At 44.4% G+C, this 22024-nt stretch overlaps 1 protein-coding gene across 5 annotated transcripts in view; it reads right to left on the bottom strand.

The window, feature by feature from the left end:
• Positions 1-683: 683 nt before the first annotated feature.
• LOC121289594 (LIM domain-binding protein 1) overlaps positions 684-22024 on the bottom strand; it is a 99529-nt gene continuing 78188 nt past the window's right edge. For 4 of the 5 annotated variants that reach the window (XM_041209178.1, XM_041209179.1, XM_041209182.1 and 1 more), the window contains 8 exons: positions 19228-19303; positions 14666-14768; positions 13381-13553; positions 12034-12156; positions 10512-10595; positions 7707-7830; positions 3081-3229; positions 684-1652 (listed from right to left, as the gene is read on the bottom strand). In XM_041209178.1, coding sequence (XP_041065112.1) covers positions 1422-1652; positions 3081-3229; positions 7707-7830; positions 10512-10595; positions 12034-12156; positions 13381-13553; positions 14666-14768; positions 19228-19303 — 1063 coding nt within the window. In that variant the 3' untranslated portion in view covers positions 684-1421. The remainder of the gene's footprint in view (positions 1653-3080; positions 3230-7706; positions 7831-10511; positions 10596-12033; positions 12157-13380; positions 13554-14665; positions 14769-19227; positions 19304-22024) is intronic. The other variant, XM_041209183.1, reaches the window with a different exon arrangement.

The following is a 22024-nucleotide window of genomic DNA, read 5'->3' as shown; positions in this document are numbered from 1 at the left end:
GGAAGACCTGTCAGCATCAGTCAGAACTTGGAGGGTTATCCAACACCTTGTCCAGATGGCCAGTCTTCACATATGTGCCAAGACAGTGAGTGGTAGTAGGGTATTTAACCGAGGGAGTAATCAAAGCCAAGACTGATCCTGTCCTCACATTACATCCGCACATATACACTTTCCAGTATTAATCACTGAATACAAGCCATGACCAGATGCCTTTTTTCCCTCCAGCCCAAGGGTGCTGAGGTCAAGTGTAGCACCTAAGACATTGTCCTGAGCCAGATGCCAAGCTCAGCTTGGCCCAGGAATGATACTCGAGACCTGCCTGGTCTACGTAACTCAGCTATTTAATTGCTGAAGCTCTGGAGAGTATCATCACTATTTCTATGAATACTAGCAAAAAAAAAAAGCTTAAATGTTTTTTTGAATACCATGCAATAAAATCACCAACATCCTTTGAAAGAATATGCAAGCCGTGAAGTCCATCGCTGCTGTAAAAATGCAGGGGTTTGGCAGATTCAGAAGCATGTCACTGTAGACTTCTGTCTTGTTAACTCCCTCTAAGGAGGTTCTCTGGGAATGTGGCGTTAGCAGTCTTTTTGAGGGAGAAGTAGAAAATCTGGATTCCAAGAATCAACACACCGCCCCCACCCCACACCACACCCCCCCGCCAACCCCCCACCTCTCCATCCCCAGTGTTTTCCCCCTTTCTCACTTGTCACTTAAGGTCCCATAAGCACCAGCTGCCCAGACATATGTTCCATTCTTCATGTGATCTAAGACAGTAAGTGACTGTGTGCTATTCAACCACATGGGGCATCACAATCCTGTCTTCACTCAACACCCATGCATGGGTACTTTTTTATGTAATGCATCACTGGACAGTGATCACAAAAGGAACCCCTAGCTGAGTCCAAGTGTAGGAATCTATCCCCTCCCCCAACCATATTCTCGCCCCTGCTGAATGCAGCACAGTCCAGGAAATCGAACTTTGGAACGTCCTGGTCCATACAGCTCAGTACTGCACAGGTGGCCCATTTGCCTACTGCGCCAGCTGTGGAACCTTCTAGAACAGCAATTTCTTTTCCCGCCTAGATCCAAAGTGAGAGAACGCTTGGCAGGAACGGACAGAATCTAGAATTGGGGTGAGTTTTAAATCTCCTCAGCAACAAGCTGTTGGTTTAACACTTTTTTAAAAGAGAGAGTTAAAAGGAAAATACTTTGTAGTAGCTAAAAAACAATAGAAGCGGGCATTACATCCAATAATTAGTGATAGGTTGGGAAGGAGAGACCAATGATGCTTGCGTTATTGGCTGCACAAGTTGGTTGCGCAGTGACAAACCAGCCCCCGGTACCTCCACTTGTGTTTACTTTGACAGGTAGATTTATTTTGGGTTTTGGAACAGCGCTGGCCATTTTGTGCATCTTTACTGTGAGGCCTGCGATGTTGGGTTCTCCGACTTGCTCTCTTGGCTTGATGGAGGCTTGCTGTTCCAGGGGCTGTTGGCCCCCAGCGCGGGGGAGTTGTTGAAGCTGTCCTCGTCGTCGATGCCGTTGGTCGCATCGTACTGCGTGTTCTCCAAGCGTGTGATGAGCCGCTCGTCCTCGTCGCCAAACTCGCCCCCCATCAGAGTGGGCTCACCCACCACCATCACGTCCTGTAACAGGGAGGTGACCTCAGCTCATTTAAAGAACAATTCGCGACAGGATAGACAAACAGACCCATACAAACACGCACATGCACAGAAACACCTGAACACAACAATGACTTGCATTTATATAGCGCCTTTAACATAGTAAAAACATTCTAAGATGCTTGACAGAGGGCAAATCAGAAAAAAAATTGATTCTGAGCCACATAAGGCAGCATTAGTGCAGGTGGCCAAACACTTGGTCAAAGGGGTAGATTTTAATGGGGAGAGTCTTAAAGAGAGAGGTAGAGAGGCAAGAGATTGAGGAAGGGAATTCCAGACACCCTTTGAAATCTACTCTTTGAATACGATTTGGATCGCCTGTCCAATTCTTTCCTGTGTGGCTCAGTGTCATTTTTTGCCTTTTATGCTCTTGTGATGTACTTTTGGATTTGGACAGCAGAGAGATTTAGGGAGGAAATTCCCTGAACAGCTAAAGGCACATCGCCAATGGTGAGGCAACAAAAATTAAGGATGCACAAGAGAACAGGAGTGGAGGAACGGCGAGATCTCGGGAGACGGTATGGCTGAGGTAGCGAGGGGCGAGGCCATGGAAGGATTTGAACACACAAATGAGAATTTTAAATTCGAGGAATACCAGTGTAAACATTCAAAACACAGACAGTCAAACTCAACCCAGCCACACACATAACTCCGGACACACTCCTAGATACACTGACAACAGAGAAATAACATGCCCATGGTTTTTACATGAGTCCACAGTTGACCATAGGGTTGGAGCCCATGTGCCAATTTGTTACTGTGTTCTACCCACCATTAACATCCATTTCCATCAACCCCTCGTGACCAACCCGCCTCTCACAACTCCATGCACACAACACGTTGTCAAGAAGGAAGGCGGACAATCTATTCCCAAATCTCTGCTGGTACCACCCTATAATTAGCTTGAGATGGGACCAGGTCTGCTGGACATTCTTTCTCCCTCCCATGTAGACTTTCCAATTCACTCCAGCAAACCCAGATGGTCTGAAACTCATCCCATTGGGTGACTTTTGGATCTGAGGTCAATCACCAATGCATCTCATAAGCCAACTCTTTTCTATTTATTATTTTCCCCCTAGCACCACGCCCGTCTTAAATTCTCACTCCTGTCCAGATCCTGAAGGTGTGACTCTTGCTGGGTGTAGTTCGAGGGGTGCTTGACCCCATCATCACGCCCTTGGGTGAGGTGCCTGAGTGGTCATCCCAGACCAAGGGTGCGAGAGTCTGTCATTAGTTCAAAGTTCAAAGCTGACACTGGATGGAAAGAGTGAAACAAAGTGACAAAAACAACATTAAATCCAAAGAAAATTTCCCAGAAAAAGAGGAAACTCTGGTCATTTCCTGTCCTTGTATGGTTCAGTGAGTGAAGGGCAAAGAAACGTGGATGCTTACAGGTACCTGACTGGACAGCGCAAAGCTACTGGCCGGACTCTTCTTTTTGCTGTTGCTGTTGGTGTTGGAGTTTGGGCCACTGCTGATGGTGCTGCCCCCGGACATTTTCCTTTTCCTGCGTTTGCTCGGCGCCTGTCTGGCTGGTTCAGCTGACAAAACAAGCAATCAATATCAATTGACAATTAGTAATTTTGTCAGAACTCCTTAAACCTGCCTAACAGGTACGTCCGCCTCAGCTCATCATTCTTCCCATGAGTCAGCATCCATTTATCACCCTGAGAGATGCTTGTTTTGGGAAATGAAACCAAACCACTCACTGCCAGTGACAGGTTTTTATTTCAACATCAGCCATCCTGGTGCTTCCTTGAGAACCCAGGACTTTCTAGTCTGCCTGGCTTAGAAATTGTACAGAATTGGTGTGAATATCCACAGAGGCCAATACGAACAAGGAGCAGGAGTAGGCCATTCAGCCCCTCGAGACTACTCTGCCATTTAATAAAATCATGGCTGATCTGAGAGTAACCTGAAATCTGCATTCCAACCACCCCCAATAACCTTTCACCCACTTGCTTACCAAGAATCTATCCACTTCTGCCTTAAAAATATTCAAAGACTCCGCTCCCACCAGCTATTCAGGAAAAGATTATCAAAGACTCATGAACCTGAGTGAAAAAAATTTCGCCTCATCTCTGTTTTGAATGTGCGACCCCTTATTTTTAAAAAGTGACCCCTGGTTCTAGATTCTTCCACAAGAGGATACATCCTCTCCACCCTGTCAAGACCCTTCAGGAACTTATATGTTTCTCATTATTAAAAATGGAAGGAAGGGATAGGCCAAGAAATTACAGGCCAGTCAGTCTAACCTCAGTGGTGGAGACGTTACATGAAAGAATTGTGAGGGACAGAATAAAACTGCACTTGGAGAGACACAGATTAATCAGGGACAGTTAGCATGGATTTGTTAAGGGAAGGTCATGTTTGACAAATTTGATAAAATTTTTTGAGGAGGTAACTAAGAGGGTTGATGAGGGTTTGATGTGGTCTACATGGACTTTAGCAAGGCTTTTGATAAGGTCCCTCATGACAAACTGGTCAAGAAAGTAAGAGCCCATGGGATCCAAGGCAAAGTGGCACATTGAATCCAAAATTGGCTGAGAGACAGGAAGCAGAAGGTGATGGTAGAGTGATGTTTCTGTGACTGGGAGTCTGTTTCCAGTGGGGCTTCACATGGGTTGGTGCTGGGGCCCTTGCTGTTTGTGATGTACATAATTGATTTGGACTGAAATGTAGGGGGAATGATCAAGAAGTTCGCAATTGACATGAAATTAGTAAGGCGGTACATAGTGAGGAAGATTGCCGTAAACTGCAGGGGGACATCAATGGACTGATCAGGTGAGCAGAGCAGTGGCAAATGGAATTCAACCCGGAAATGTGTGAGGTAATGCACTTGGGGAGGGCTAACAAGGCAAGGGATTACACTATGAATGGTAGGACTCTGGAAAGTACTGAAGATCAGAGAGACCTTGGTGTGCATATCCACAGATCCCTGAAGGTAGCAGGACAGGTAGGTAAGGTGGTTAAGAAAGCATATGGGATACTTGCCTTTATTAGTTGAGGCATGGAAAACAAGAGCAGGGAGGTTATGCTGGAACTATGAAAGACGCTGGTTAGGCCACAACTGGAGTATTGCTTGCAGTTCTGGTCACCACACTATAGGAAGGATGTGATTGCACTGGAGATGGTGTAGTGCAGATTTACCAGAATGCTGCCAGAACTGGAGGCTGTGAGCTATGAGGAAAGATTGTACAGGCTGGGGTTGTTTTCATTGGAGCAGCAAAGGGTAGAGAGGGAACCTGATAGAGGTGTATTAGATTATGAGGGACAGAGATAGGGTGGAAAGGCAGGCACTTTTTCCATTAGTAAAGGGGTCAACAACCAAGGGACATAGATTTATGGTAAGAGGTAGAAGGCTGAGGCGGGAGTTAAGGAGAATTTTTTTCATCCAGAGTGGTGGGAGTCTGGAACTCACTGCCTGAAAGAGTGGTTGAGTCAGTAACTCTCATAACATTTCAGAAGTATTTAGACATTCACTTGCGTTGCTAAAGCCTCCAGGGCTACGGGCCAAGTGCTGAAAAATGGGATTAGGATAGTCAGGCCATTGTTGACCAGCATGGACATGATGGGCCAAATGGCCTCATCCTGTGCTGTAAGCATCTATGAGTTTCAATCAAGTCGCCTCTTACTCTTCTAAACTTCAATGGATACAAGCCTAATCTGTCCAACCTTTCCTCATAAGGCAACCTACCCATTCCTGGTAATTAGTCTGGTAAACCTTCTCTGAACTGCCTATACAACTGAAGCATAACCTTTCTACTTTTGTATTCAATTCCCCTCACAATAAATGGTAACATTCTATTAGTTTTTCTAATTCCTTGCTGTACTTTCATTCTAGCCTTTTGTGATTCACGTACTAGGACACCCAGATCTCTCTGCACCTCAGAGTTCTGCAATCTCTCACATTTAGATAATATGCTTCTCTCTTATTCTTCCTGCCAAAATGGACAATTTCACATTTTCCCACATTATACTCCATCTGCCAGTCATTTATATAAATTATTAACAATTGAGGTCCCAGCACTGATCCCTGTGGCACACCATTCAATACATCTTGTTAACCTGAAATAGACCCATTTATGCCTACTCTCTGTTTCCTGTTAGCCAGCTAATGGGAATAATTTTTTTATTCCTCACCAGTTTTCTCTGACACTGTTCCAGAAGGAATTGACTTATTCCTGAGTTATGGCATTTACTGTAAGGAGAATGGAATATAAAATTAGGGAAATTTTACTGCAGCTGTACAGGGCCTTGGTGACACATTGAGAATACAGTGTACAGTTATAGTCTCCTTGAAAAAGGATACAAATGTGTTAGAAGCAGTTGAGAGAAGGCTCACTCAACTCATTCATGGGATGAAGGGCTTCTCCTATGAAGAAAGGTTGAACAGGTTGGGCCCATACCCACTGGAGTTTAGAAGAGTGAGAGATGATCTTATTGAAACATATAAAATCCTGAGGCGGCTTGATAGGGTGGATACTGGGAGGATGTTTCCCCTTGTGGGAAAGACTAGACCCAAGGGACACAGTTTAAGAATAAGGGTTAAGACGGAGATGAAGAAACATTTTTCTCTCAGAGGGTCATTAGTCTGTGGAATTCTCTTTCCCAGAGAGCAGTAGAGGCTGGATCACTGAATATATTCAAGGCTGAGTTAGACACATCTTTGATAGACAAGGGAGTCAAGGGTCACAGGGGGCAGACAGGAGTTGGGACCACAACCAGATCAGCCATGAACTTATAGAATGGTAGAGCAGGCTCAAAGGGCTGAATGGCCTAGTCCTGTTCCTCAGTCCTATGTTCTGTTACAGAGGTGCCAGTCACCCTGTAGCAGCATGTCTTAGTGCCAGGAATCATGTGAGTGTTGATGGTTAATGTCACCAGGTTGCATGCATTTTATAAAAGCAAAATCCTGCAGGTGCTGGAGATCTCAAATAAAAACAGAAAGTGCTGGAAAAACTCAGCAGATCTGGCAGCATCTGTGGAGAGGGAAACAGAGTTAACGTTTTGAGTACAATATGACTCTTCCTCAGAACATATTGGACTCAAAACGTTCACTCTCTTTCTCTCTCCGCAGATGTTGCCAGACCTGCTGAGATTTTCCAACACCTTTTCTTGATATTACACCAAATATTGACATGTGCAGCAGGGCTCAGGGGAGCAGGGAGCTTTCCTTTTCCTTCCCTCTCTCCTTTAAAGTTGTAGACATCAGTTACAATATGAACTCATGAAGAACTGAACCTAGATCTTTGTGGTCTATGACTCAGCTTCTCACAGAAGCATCAGGGGAACTCAAGTAGCGTTCTTTATACTTTGTGGTGGGCATTCCCTTATGCCTCTTTTCAAGCCGGAGGCTAGCCCAAAATTAGGCTTCGAGCCTCCTTCTCTTATTTGGGCAAACTGCCGGGGCCTGTCGAACCTCCACGTGCACCTTATCCATTTTGGAAAAGTCAATGTCAGGACCCTTGCCTTGCTGGTAACAGTGAGTGCAGGGATGATGGCTGGAGCAGCAACTGGAGGCAGGTTTGTGGTGGTACTGATCAAAAGTGTTGTGGGGTCAGGGAACCGCACCTCCCACCCCCCCCACCCCCACCACACCACCACCACCGACTCTGGCCACCCACCCTCCCACTCCCCACCCCCCACTTTTTCCTGGTTTCACAGGGACAGCTTTGAAAAAAGTTTTCCTTTGTCGACAGTCACTGCCGCAGCCTGATTTCAGCAGCTGTCATTAGGACCCTCATTTACAATATGTAAGTGAAGGGAGCACAACGTCTTTTATAGATGGCTGCCAGGGACACCTGACAAACGACCAGACCCAATCTTTCTATGGTCCTTTGGGTGCAGGCCACTGGTCCCTAAAATAATCTCTCATTATGCCCGCTATACGAGGCAAAAAGGTCTAATTACCCCCGTGGAAGTTTTTTTTAATGTCTAAATAGTACTTTGCTCATTTACTTTTGCTGTTACAGGCACGCAGAAACTAAAGATTCACAAAGCCTCTCATAAACTCACCAGGGGGAGCAACCATCCGCTGCCATTTTTGGAACAGGCATGTCTTGAGGCAATCCCTGGGGCTTAAGCTGTAGGTTTTATGCCTGGACATCAGCTCCTGCATTGGCTCTAAAATAACACAGAGCTGCAAGAGAGAGGAGGGAGTAAGGGGTGGCATGAAGAGGAAAATATGTATTTGTAGGAGGAGGAAGAAGAGGGGTTGATGAGCAAGAAGCAGATTTGGATAAAGGAGGGGAGTAAGGAGACAAAAGAGGAGAAGAACCAGTCATGCACCTTGATTCACAGATGATTGCTCATGACACTGATATTCTACCGTGGAGACGCAGAGGCTCTTTCCGGCCATTGAGAGTTATCATCCCAGGTCTTTCCAAATCTTAAAGGGGTAAAAATTTGTTTTGTTCTGCACAGCCGATGACAAGCTTGCATCTAACCTGGGTCTAAACAAGGCTCACACAAATTTGGCCTTCGGCCCCATGTTATTCAGGGTGAGCTGCCAATCCCATTCTACCTCCAGGGGCAGCTGATGCCACTGGTCTGAGTTTGGGTCACTTGGCTTGCCACCAGTGGCTCTTGGTGAGACCTTGAAAGTGGGAGAAGGAGAACGTGAAGAGAGATGATTGCAGCCAACAGCAGTCCATGGGAGCACTGCGGAGACCGGATCATTGATCCTGCTGGTCCCAGCTCCACAGGAGGAAAGTCTCCTGTAGGCTACAGCAATCCCACCAAAACTAGAGAGGATCAGCCCTGGATGCTGTTCTGTTCAGCACTGGTGAATCCTGCTGACGAGACCTTAAAGCAGGGTTAGGCCTCTCATTAGTATATGCAAGGAGCCTAACACCTCTTTAAGAAGCTTGTAACTCATCTGAGGCGAGTATGACATTGGACATATTTCAGGCATCATGGGACCCAGTGCATTTCCGAGAAAGACTGATCAGTGTTCCCCTGTTTGACCGCTGGGGAAAGGGACAAACAAAGATCAAACTCTACCCAAAGTCTGAAAGGGTAGAATTTGAACTCAGCGAAATGAGCCAAGAATCCATCATCATATATTCTAGCACTTTAGATAGTGTAAATTCTATTCTAAAACATTTTACTTCACATGAACATACTTTACAAACCTCCCACAACCTCCCTCCAACACAATAAGATTCTGAATCAGCTGTCCTGGCAACCAAGCTCCCAGTATTGCATTGCCCACGTCTATCGCTCCATTGGCCAATTAGGCAGGAAAGTTTTCCTACAACAAGAGGAGCTTGTGCAAATCAGCCAGAATCCCTGCCACTAAGTGTGGAAGCTGTTGAAAGAAAGCTAACAACTTATCACTGCATTATATGCAGATAAAGGAATTAGCTCTCTGCACTGAGTCCAACACCACCATCTGTTCTAGAAACCTCAAAGCTTTGTCAGTGACATCCACATTCCAAAGGACGATGAATTAAAACACTGTAGGACTACAATAATCCAGGGTATTAATGCTGTCACATCCCAAGAACAAATTAAAATAAATTGGAGCAAAGGAATCTGCTTTTTTTAATCTTTCTACCTTGACATCAGTGAGGTCACTTATAAAATCTAAATAAAGTTTCTTAATAATTGCATATATTTCTAATTGCAGATACTATGAGGTTCTGATGTTTTGATTCTTGATTTTTTTTTTGTAAATTATCACAAGTGAGTGGTTGGCTCGGCAACATTAAAGCCCAGTTGGAACTAGATTGGCCTTCTTTTCACTGTCATTGGGTCAAAATCCTGGAACTCCCTTCCTAACAGCACTGTGGGTGTACCCACACCACATGGACTGCAGCAGTTCAAGAAGGCAGCTCACCACCACCTTCTCAAGGGCAATTAGGAATGGGCATTAATAGCAACACTCTCATTCTAGGAATGTATATTAAAATCATGTACTGTGTGACCAGAGATACCTGAAGATGAGATAGGTTCCCTTCCCAGCAGGACATTTCATTTTTTAAAAAATTATAATTAAGCAGCTTTGTAGTCATTTCTTCCTGGTACCAAACCAGATTTACCAAATTCAATTTTATAATTTGTCCATGCTAGGATTTGAACTCAAACAGGTCCAGTACCACAAACACTACACCACTCTAACCAGAAATGAAACACCTATGTTTGGGACAGCCCATTCTAAACTCCCAGACCCCCAGGTTCAAACGAGTGAGAAGTATAAGTAAAATTGTGCTTTGCTTCCTGGGCAATGAGGACAAAAGCTCAGGAGCCACAGTTTGGCAACCCTTGCTGTAGGATATCGCAGTTAGCACAGTGCTCAACAAATACTATTAAAATCTGTCACTCTCTGTTAAAAAGTTCTCGAACTGCATTCCCTGGTGTTCTCTCATGCACAACAGTGGGAGAACAGCACTGGAATCGAGCAGTAGCTAAGGACCACAGGAGGAAATCCAAAGCACTTGGTTCTTTGGGGCTGTGCCTTTCTGCAGCTACAATCAGTAGCCGCATCCCAATTTGGTGCCTTCCCCAGTCTAATAGTTGGCTGGCTCCACATTGTTCAAGGCTCACACTTGAAGTGTGGCCATCTTGGTGAAGTACCCAGAAAGTACGTGAGCCCAAGAAATATGGCAAACAATTTTACTGCTAAATGATGGGAAACCCACTGCTATAAATATTTAATATATTCAGCAAAAGTTGAAATTTCCTTTCAATTGTCATCTTCTAAAGAACACGTAGGGTTTAGTAGTTGATATGGAGTAAAGAGTCACCAAGGGACAGTGATGTCTTGTTTCTACATGGCAGATTTTTAAACTAGAACACTTTACTTTAAACTGTCCTTACTCGGAGGTAGTTGAGAGTAGAGTTGGACAGACCACATCTTGTGATGTTCTTTGACAGCTGATCCAACATCTGTGGGTCCTGGGACTGTTTAAAAACAAGGAATATAGATTAATAAGCAGGTTGTTGAGGCTCAGCTGTATAAATGCAAAACCTCAGATTCTCCCACATTACCAGAAACTCGGAGCAGGGTCATGAGTTTATTGTCAAAATTTGAGTTTGTGGTTTTTGGGGGTGGGTGCAGTGGGGAGTGTTATTGATTCATTCTTACTGACCATTATCATCAAGGCATCAATGGCCTCTAATTACTTTAAAAACGCAGCATGTATCAGTACAAGGAAGAGTTTTACATCTTTACTGATGATATGACAGTGAGCTGCTTCCTCATTGGAAACATTTCCATTTTTGAGTTAGAAGATGAGTGATTTAAGGCCCACTATAGACAGCGCGGATGAATGGAAATGGAATGTGGTCTCTAATTCCTGGGTTGACATCCAGGAGGACTCATCACATCCAGACAAAATGACCTCTTGCTCCGGGGTAGCGTTCCCGCCTTCGAGTTAGAAGGGTTGGCTTTGGATCCCACTCTAGATAGCCCAGTGGGAACACAGGAGTCTGATGGGCTTAGGTGAGCCCCTGCCATTGTAAAGGATAGGAGGGGATCTTGGTCTTACTTAGAACCCATCTTGGAGTAAGTCCTCTGAAGATAAAAACTATGAGGAAGGCATGGGGAAACCACCTCAGCTATTGCTTCCCTAGAAAGTGGCTCAATCATCTCAAAATTTTGGAGTCTTAGGATTCATGAACATAAGAAATAGGAGCAGGAGGACGTCATAGGACCCCTTCAGCCTGCTCCACTATTCAATAAGATCATGACTGATCTTTGACCTCAACTCCACCTGCCTCACAACACACAACAGAATAAATTGAGAATGTAATGTTCCATTTATGGAGGTTAAATCACACATTAAATACAGTAAGAGTTTTTAATCGAAATATTAATTGAAGAGAATGTTCAAGTATGAAAACATTCCAAAGACACAACAATAGCACTGAAACTGAGTGAACCTACTTAATCGAGCTTTTCACCCCTCAAATCAAATCAATTACTTCATTCACTTCTGTCCAATTAGCTCATTGAGACCAATGGGAAATAATTTTATCAAACTTGAGGCATCAACCAAAATTCATTCACAAATTTGGTATTTGTGAGTTACCAGTTTAATTCATTTCTTGCACACAAAGTAGCTCAAATCACTTTACAAGAAGCAGATACTTTTTTAAAAAAGGATCGCTCCCTGCAAACAATGTTGGGGTTTTCTCTCAAAGCATCTGAAGTGGAACTGGAAGAGCCAAATCTCTGGAGGAAGCTTCCTTCTGGGTTTTGGCATTTGTTAAGTTGAGGGTTGGAGAGTTGAACATTTGCTCATTTTAACAGACCAGTGTCAACAGTGAGTGTTCCAACCCACTGAGTTTAGAGATCTGAGTGAGTGAAGGAGTCCGGGCTCGGGAAGAAGATACTCACATTCATTGCGAGGATGCTGCGTGGGATCAGCTCACGGTGCTGCCGAATATTAAAATGCCAGGTCTTGATCCTCATCATATCATCAAACATGAACTCCAGATATAACCGTCCCTCCACACATACCTAACAACAACCATCAAGTTAAATTACAATGGTACTTCATTACGTGTGTCAATTCTAACATTACTGTATCTCATAGTTAACAGTCCATACATCCCAGCTTCATTATAAATCTGTTAACACACCCCACCCTCAGTTTCTTTCATTCTTGAGATGTTACAGGAGTATTTATAGCCATCCGGAGTCTCTGTGGGAAAATAGTGCTGGGCCTTCTTCTTGAAAAAACTTTGTGCCGTTGTTTGTCAGGATGTCGGCCTCCAAAAATGGCAGGTTGCCACAATGAGTTAGTGGAATAACACAATAGTGCCCCGAGTGTCAGACAACACCCAGCAAAGTGGAGGGAAGCACAGAACTGGTTGAACTGTTAACCCTGGACAACTCATGTGCTTTTTAATGTTTAGTGTCAGCGCAGCAACTGTCTGGAAATAATTGCCCCCCCTTCCACTCTTTCACAAGGATGTTGGTATGCCAGAGAGAGAGCAAAAAAAGGGGCAGAAAAATTACACAGACCCCCATCTCTACAAATTTAACTACGGGACCAGGGTTTAACTCCAGCCTCACCTGATGGGTGCAAGTCTCACTTGTTTATTTGCTGTAAATAGAGTTGCCAACTCTGGTGGAGGTTTCATCATGTTTACCTGCCTCCAGTTTCCCTCCTTTGACCCCCCACCCCCCAAATCTTCCCCCATCTAGTCGAGCTACTTATTTTGTTTATATTAGAGATGGGGGGGGGGATGCATTCAAAGTTTTTTTTTTCAAATCCTCTATGATTTTTCTCCCCTGAGTTGCTTGCAGCAGTGTCCAGGAGATTAACCCCTTAACTGCTAGGGATTCCAGGGCAATCCTGCAGGGGCAGCAAGCTTAACCATAACGGTCCTGTGTAATGAGTTTAGGTTAGTTTCAATGAAGTTATGAGTGTGAATGGTTTCATGACATGGAACAGATCTTAATTTGGCAATCCCTCTCAGGAAGACCACAATTTTGGAAGACCACAATATGGCAATAGGGAATATCCCAGCCATAAAGGAGATTCCCTGAGCTCTTGCAGTACCACATAAATCAACATGCCTCATTTCACAGGGCGGAATCCCTACAGAGAGCCACAGCAGAGACACAAACCCCTGCACCCTGCCTGTGATAAATGTCAAACGGGGATTCATCTTCCCCATGAGTGAGAGCCCTGGGGCAGCAACATGTACTTGGTGTGTTTCCCGATTCAGGCCATACCTTCGTGAACATGGGCTTCCCATGCTGTGTCACCATTGTGCACTGGTCACAGTCCAAGGACACAAAATTATTGTGGAATGACTCCTTTGGGTGCTTGAGGACATAATACAGGTCAGTTGCCCCTCCCTCGAAGATACTGCGAAAATAGCGTGGGATCAAAGTCCGGCCAATAGCTGTGGGAGAGACGGAGCAAATGGGAAATTATTATTTGATTTGAAGGTACCTATCTTGCTCCAACAGAAGTTCCTCTGGTGCCAGTCTTCCTCCAGCACTTTCCCCCAATCACCATGAGAGAGTCTGGGCAATGAGTGTCAGCAGGGTTGTCAAGAAAGAACTTGCATTTCTGTACAGCCGTTCATGTCCTCATGACATCCCAAAGCACCTACAGCTGATTAACTTCACTTTTGAAATGTAGTCACTGCAATAAGAAATTGGTACCAATTTGCGCACAGCCAGGTCCCACAAAGAGCAATGAAATCTCTGACACTACATAATGTATTTTTAGTGATGTTGGTTGGAGACAAATATTGGCCAGGATACCAGAGAGATCTCCTTGCTCTTCCATGAAATAGCGCCATGGGATCTTTAACATCCGCCTGAGAGGGCAGACAGAGCCTCAGATTAACAATCCACCCAACAAACAGCACCTCTGACACGGCGGCACTCCCTCAGTACTGGGCTGAAATGTGAGATTAAATTGTGTATTCCAGTCTCGGGAGTGAGGCTTGAACCCACGAACTTCAGACTTGGCGGCAACAGTGTGATGGAATGAGCTAAACTGGCAGCTTCAACCACTGGGAAGGCATCGGGGTTGAATCTGATCCTGTCTCGTTCAAACTTTGCATCTCCCTGAAGGGACCATGGGATGGTGGTCAGCACCTAAAACCTTGTGGGATTTCCTCCCTCCCGCCACCCAAATGCAAATCATTGAATTCAATGCAGACCAGGAACTGAACCTGGGAGATCTATCTCTGGGAGTTGGTGGATCATTGAGTTCTTTATCAGATAGTACATCAAATAGCTCTCAGGAGAGGGCTCAGCTCTGAAGAAGTCACATGGACTCGAAACGTTACCTCTGTTTGTCTCCCCATAAATGCTGTCAGACCTGCTGAGTTTTTCCAGCATTTTCTGTTTTCATTTATGAGGGCTCAACTACACCGGCTTCATATCTGACAATTCTGCGGGAGCTCACTGCTGGTGTAGTGAACGGTTGGGAGCATGACACCAGGAAGAGAGGAAATGGAGAGTTTATTGGGAAATAGAATAATGGAACTGCTGTACTTACTGTATCGCTTCGGCCCATCTTCCAAACAGAAGGTGATGGTTAACATGGCATCATCTTCAAAAAACTCTGTGGTAAAGGCATCCCACCAGAGATTGTCGCATTCCTAAAGAAAGCAAGATTCAGTTAGAGGACTGGAATGTGAGAATGAAGAGAGAGAGTGAATGAAAATGTGTAAATGAAAAACATCAATGAGGTGGAAACCAAATGAAAGAATAAGAGAACAAGTAAGAGCGCAACAGAATGAGAGTAAGAATGAGAAAGATTGAGTGAAAGATGAGAGGAAACAAAAGAAGGATTGAGAGATGTAGCAATCAAGCAAGATCGTACAAGAGAGATTGAGAGAGAGGACAAGAGAGAGCGGGACAGAGGAAGGATAAGAAATACTGTGTTTGAGAGACAGTACGAGACAATGTGATAGAGTGGGAGAAAGAATGTGGGTAAGAAAGGCAGGTGCATTACTTCATCCCAAGTTACTTAAAAACTATAGCCAGACTGCATTAATGTTCACAATCCTCACTAGTGTTCTAATGTCTCTGCCTGCTGATTGATGTAGTTCATTGAAACAAATAAAATTCTAAAGATGATGAAAGAATGTTATCCCTGGCTTGGGAGTGTTGACCTAGGGGGTCACAGTCTCAGACTGAGGAGTCGTCAATTAAGACTGAGATAAGGAGGTTTCTTCACTCGTCTATGATCCTTTTACAAGCTAGATGGGCTGAATGGCCTGCTCCTGTTTCTTACATTCTTATCTGGTTCTTGACCCATTGTTATTCTTCAATTCCTGATGTCCACACACAAAACCAGCTACTAGGCGGTGGTCTCTGATAGTCTTTATCCAGCTGGGGCACATTCCATCGCCTTCAATGTGTCAGATTTCATTAATATGTTTTCCAAACGTCTTCTTAAATAAACCCCTTCACCAAAAATAGAGACCGAACAGCCAGGAGTTTGCAGTCAGTCCGTGGGAAGTGTGGCGAAGTGTACTGAACAACATCCTCCTGATCCACAACAAGCTGGCACCATTGTCACTATATTTCACTTTGACAAGTTTCAAACTGATCTGATCATTCAGGTGATTTAGGGGAAGCTGGATAAACACATGAGGGAGAAAGGAATCAAAGGGTGATGGGGTGGGGGGAGGCTCTTGTGGAGCGTAAACGCCAGCACAAAGCAGAGGGGCCAAATGGCCTGTTTCTAAGCTGTAAATATTCTAACTTCCAAATGAGGCATACTGAGCAGGTTGGTTCCAGTTCATTCCAGGTCTGAACTGAGTCAATCTCAACAGGGCAAGGGTGAAAGTAAAATAACTGATCTCAACACCCATGGATTAGAAACCAGAGAGGAAAAAAAATCAGACAGAGTTTGTATTCCTGCTTTTTGCAGTCCAGAGATAGATGGGACAGTGTAAAGGGAGCTTTACTCTGTATCTAACCCCGTGCTGTACCTGTCCTGGGATTGTTTGATGGGGACAGTGTAGAGGGAGCTTTACTCTGTATCTAACCCTGTGTTGTACCTACCCTGGGAGTGTTTGATGGAGACAGTGTAGAGGGAGCTTTACACTGTATCTAACCCCGTGCTGTACCTGTCCTGGGAGTGTTTGATGGGGACAGTGTAGAGGGAGCTTTACACTGTATCTAACCCCGTGCTGTACCTGTCCTGGGAGTGGTTGATGGGGACAGTGTAGAGGGAGCTTGACTCTGTATCTAATCCTGTTCTGTACCTGTCCTGGGAGTGTTTGATGGGGACAGTGTAGAGGGAGCTTTACTCTGTATCTAACCCCGTGCTGTACCTGTCCTGGGAGTGTTTGATGGGACAGTGTAGAGGGAGCTTTACTCTGTACGTAACCCTGTGTTGTACCTGCCCTGGGAGTGTTTGATGGGGACAGTGTAGAGGGAGCTTTACTCTGCATCTATCTCGGTGCTGTACCTGTCCTGAGAATGTTTGATGGGGACAGTGTACAGGGAGCTTTGCTCTGTATCTAACCCCGTGCTGTACCTGTCCTGGGAGTGTTTGATGGGGACAGTGCACACAAGATCATACGCACAAGCATACACATTAGGAGCAGGAGTAGGCCATTCGGCTTCGTGAACCTGCTCTGCCATTCAATAAGATCATGGCTCATCTGACTGTGGCCTCAACTCTCACTTTCCTTCCTAACCCCTATACCCGTTGACCCCACTTGTCAATCAAGAATCTAACTCAGCCTTAAAAATATTCAATGACCCAGCCTCCACCGCTCTCTGAGGGAGAGAGTTCCACAGGCTCTCCTCTGGGAGAAAAAATTTCTCCTCATCCCTGTCTTAAATGGGCAGCCCCTTATTTTTAAATTGTGTCCCCTAGTTCTAGTCTCTCCCACAAGGTGAGACATCCTTTCAGCATCCACCCTGTCAAGTCCCCTCAGGATCTTAAAAGTTTCAATAAGATCATCTCTCAATCTCCTAAACCCCAATGGATACAGGCCCAGTCTGTCCAACCTTTTCTCATAAGGTAATACCCTCATCCTAGGAATCAGTCGAGTGAACCTTCTCGGGACTACTTCTGATGCAGTTGTGTTTCTTCTTAAGTAAGGAGACCAAAACTGTACTCAGTCCTCCAGATGTGGTCTCACCAACGCCCTGTAGCAATTGTAGCAAAGCATCCCTATTTTTATATCCCATTCCCCTTGCAATAAACGCCAACATTCCATTTGCCTTCCTAATCACTTGCTGTACCTGCACACTAACTTTTTGTGATTCATGTACAGGACACCCAGATCCCTCTGTACCTCAAGAGTTCTGCAATCTCTCTCCAGTTAAATGATATGTTGCTCTTTTATTCTTCCTGCCAAAGTAAACAAGTTAATATTTTCCCACATTATACTCCATCTGCCAAACTTTTGCCCAGTCACTTAACCTATCAATATCTCTTTGTGGACTCTTTATGTCCTCTTCATGGTTTACTTTCCTACCTACCTTGGTGCCATCATCAAATTTAGCAAACATACCTTCGGTCCCTTCACCCAAGTCATTAATATAGATTGTAAATTGTTGAGGCCCCAGCACTGAACCCTGTGGCACTCCACGCGTTACGTCTTGGCAACCCAAAAATGTCCCATTTATGCCTACTCTCTGTTTCCTGTTAGCTAACCAATCCTCTATCCATGCTAATATGTTACCCCCTACATCATGAGCTCTTACTTTGTAAAGTTACTTTTGATGTGGCGCCTTGTCAAATGCCTTCTGCAAATCTAAGTGCATCACATCCACAGGTTCCCCTTTATCCACTTTGCTTGTTACTTCCTCAAAGAACTCCAATGAATTAGTCAAACACAATCCCCCTGTCAGCAAACCATGTTGACTTTGCCTGATTTTCTAAGTGCCCTGCTCTAACCTCCTTAATAATTGGTTTCAGCATTTTCCCTATGACAGATGTGTTAAGCTAATGGTCTGTAGTTTCCTGCTTTTTGTCTCCCTCCTGTCTTGAATACAGAAATTACATTTGCTATTTTCCAATCTGATGGGACCTTTCCAGAACCTTGGGAATTTTGGAAAATTAAAACCAATGCATCTACTACGCAGTGGCTACTTCTTTTAAGATCCTAGAATAAAGTCCACCAGGACCTGGGGATTTGTCAGCGTTTAGTTCTAATAATTTTCTCAGTACTGTTTTCCTGGTGATTGTGATTATTTTAAGTTTCTCCCTCCCTTCCACCTCCTGATTCACAATTATTTCTGGGATGTTATTTGTATCCTCTACATTGAAGACAGACACAAAAAACTGCTCAATTCATCTGCCATTTCCTTATTTTCCATTATTAATTTCTCATTCTCTAGAGGACCAATGACCACTTTTTTTACTCTATTCCTTTCAAATACCTGGAGAAACTCTTATTGTCTGTTTTCATATTTCCAGCTCTTGTACTCCAATTTCTCCCTCTTTTTTTACCCATTCTTTGCTGTTCTTCCATATTCTGTCCAATCTTCTGACCTGCCACTAACCTCTGTGGAATTATACACATTTTTTTTCAACTTGTTACTCTCTTTCACTTGCTTAGTTAGCCACAGATGATATGTCCTTCCCTAGAGTCTTTCTTTCTCACAGGAATGTACCTTTGCTGAGTATTATGAACTATCTGTTTCAATGTCTGCCACTGCTTCTCTGCTATCCCTTAACCTAATTTCTCAGTTCACTTTAGCCCTCATATTTGCCCTTATTTAAGTTGAAAGCACTAGTCTTAGACCCACACTTCTCTCCCTCAAGCTGAATGCAAAATTCAATCATGTTATGATCACTGCTACCTAGGGGCACCTTTACTATGAGGTAATTAATTAATCCTGTCCTCTCTAGAGGGAGCTTTATTATGTGTCTAACCTTGTGCTGTACCTGCCTTGCGAAGTTTGATGGGACAGTGTAGAGGGAGCTTTAATCTGTATCTAATCGATCTGTACCTGCTCTGGGGCTGTTTGACGTTGACACTAAGTACCTGATATAGAAAGTGTAACATTCTCCTGCACTATAATTCCCTCCATTAATGAGCAAAGGTTACAGAAACAAAGTATATTAAAGAGTGAATTATGTTTTACCTCTGCCCAGTTCTGTAATCGTTTGTTGAGTTCGAATATCCTGTAGTCGGTTTGGTTCATGTAAGGTGTGTGTCTCCTGTCATAGAAGAGAACAATTGCTGAACAAAGCACCTCATTCACAATGAATCTGCTTTTCTAGTATTTGTGTAAATGTTCAGAGTATTCTTTTAGTTTCCCATCTCTCTTTACTTCTCTTTTTAAATTCAGTCATGGTATGTGACCATCACTGGCAAGACCAGCATTGATTGTCCATCTCTACCTGCCCTTGAGAGTTGGTGTTGAGCTGCTGCCTGCACTGCTGTAGTCCATGTGGTGTATCTACACCACAGCACTTTCCTCTCCAGCTGTTTGCTACACTGAGTGGCTTGCTAGGCCATTTTGAATCAACCACATTGCTGTGGATCTGAAGTAACATATAAACCAGACCAGGTAAGGATGGTAGGTTTCTGTCCTTAAAGGACATTAGTGAATCACATGGGCTTTTATGACAATCTGGTCACTAATGATCATTAATAGTGAGACTAGCATTTTATTCCAGATTTGTTAACTGAATTTAAATTACCCCCAGCTGATGGGATTTGAGTGCATGTCTATGGAACATTAGTCCAGGCCTGTCTCCTGAAGGCTTCTATCTCACTGAAAGTCTTAGACTTATCTTCATTTCAAACTCCTTTCATCTGCTCTGATGAAGAGTCACAGGGACTCGAAACGTTAACTGTGTTCCACTCCACAGATGCTGTCAGACCTGCTGAGTTTTCCCAGCTATTTTTGTTTTTGTTTTCCTTTCATGATCTTCAGTTTGACACTGCACCAAGGCCTGAATATATGCTACCTGCCCACTGCCAGGATTGGGGGCAGCCATTCTGATGCCTGAGGCCTGAGTGTGACTCTTTTGTAGCTGAAGACGGCAGCCTCGGACCGAAGGCTTCCTGGTGAGGAAATTCGCTGGTGCGCCAACAAGCTGATTTCAGGATTCCAATTACAAATCCCCCTGTGGCCTGGCCTCACACAATGTCCACCGGCCTTATTTTCCCCACATGTCCCTGACCAGCTGTGGCTCAGTTGGTAACAGCCTCGCCTTAGCATCACAAGGTTCTGGGTTCCTGTGGACTCGAGCATCAAGGCTAACACATCCCCGGTGTAGCACTGAGGGTGGATAAAGCTCTGCACTGTCAGAGGTCAGACAGCAATCTGAGGCCCTGCCTGCTCTCTCAGGCGGACACGAGATGTCCCGTGACACTATTGGAAGAAGAGCAGGGGGGTTACCCCTGGTGTGTTGGCTAATATTTATCCTTCCATTAACATCACTAAAAACAGACTGCCTGATCACTATCACATTGTTGTTATTGAGAGTTTACTGTGAGCAAATTGGCTGCCACATTTCCTACATTACAACAGTGACTACATTTTAAAAGTACTTCATTGGCTGTAAAGTGCATTCAGGTGTCCAATGATCGTAAATGGCGCTATATAAATGCACATCTTTCTTTTTTCCCTTTCTTCACTCCGCGTCACTCACTACGCCCTCTGCTCCACCGTTGTGTCCACTCCTTCAGCCCCTATGGGATTCTTTGCCTTCAACTTATCCACTCCATTCCTGCTTGCAAACCTTCTTAAAGCCCCTCTCTTTCACCCTTCCTTTGGTGTCTCCCCCACCCCCCCGCCTCCTCCCCCCAACTCAATCTCCATTTTACCTTCCCCCTCTCCTGCTTGGCAACATCAGTTTTGAGATTCCTTCCGGTGCACGAAGTGTCAAATAGAAGTGCACGTCGTTAGAGAAACTCATGAATTGGGGCAGGAAGGGGGTAGGCAGGGCTGCCTGTTGCTGACTTGGCTCCTTGACAAGAAAGCCACAAGATCACTTGACAAGAAAGCCACTAGATCACTTTCAGTTATGAAGGGCATCAACCTTCAAAATGGCTTCCACAAATCCTGACAGTGAACAGATAACAAGGATTCAGGCCTCGGTACACCAATCTACACCTCTACATCAGGGCAAGCTGGCAATGTAGGCTGTTGCTACCTGGGAGAATAACATTAGGTTGTGTGTCACTTGCCAATATGTAAATTGGCCTGTGCTATATTATTTGAGCGTTTCACATCAAGACATTCCCTGGTTTCTAGCGAAGAAATCCAGAGATACTTTGAAAGTTCAGACTGTATTTGGAGTACTGGACACCGGGCCTCAGAAAAGATATACTTCCTTCAAGAAGGCGTAACACAGTTTCACCAGAATGATACTAGAGCTAAAATGGTTAAATTACAAGGACAGATTGCATGAATTTGTCTTGTATGGCCTTGACTTTAGAAAGTTAAGGGGTGATCTTATCGGAGGTATTTAAAATGAGAAAGGAATTCATACAGGTAGATAGAGAGAGAAACTGCTTTGTTCAGTGAGAGAATACAGAATGGGGGGGCACAATCTTAAAACTAGCACAAAGCAATTTAGAAGTGAAATCAGGAAATACTTTTTTGCACAAATGGTGGTGGAAATTGGGTAATATCTCCCCCGGTAACTGCAGATGCTGGGGTTCAGTTGAAATTTTTAGGCAGAGGTTGATAGTGTAAAGGAATCAGCCAGGGTATATCTCTATCTTCCTTCAGTGACCTTTGCTGGAAACATTGAGAGTTCTCACAACGCCTGTATCTCAATGCAGCTTCTTGTTTGTGGAGTGAGTGCGCCATGAAACAGCTTTCAGGTCTGCTGAACAGAGATTCTTTGTAAAAGATGTGAGAGATCCTTCAGCCATGTCTTGGACATCTGGGGTATCTTGCTTGGTCACGATTTATTGTAATA

The sequence above is a fragment of the Carcharodon carcharias genome, chromosome 17, assembly GCF_017639515.1.
Source record: "Carcharodon carcharias isolate sCarCar2 chromosome 17, sCarCar2.pri, whole genome shotgun sequence".
Taxonomy (NCBI): Eukaryota; Metazoa; Chordata; class Chondrichthyes; order Lamniformes; family Lamnidae; genus Carcharodon; species Carcharodon carcharias.
Note: the sequence above shows the minus strand (reverse complement) of the source record. Positions and strands in the feature narration are given on the sequence as shown.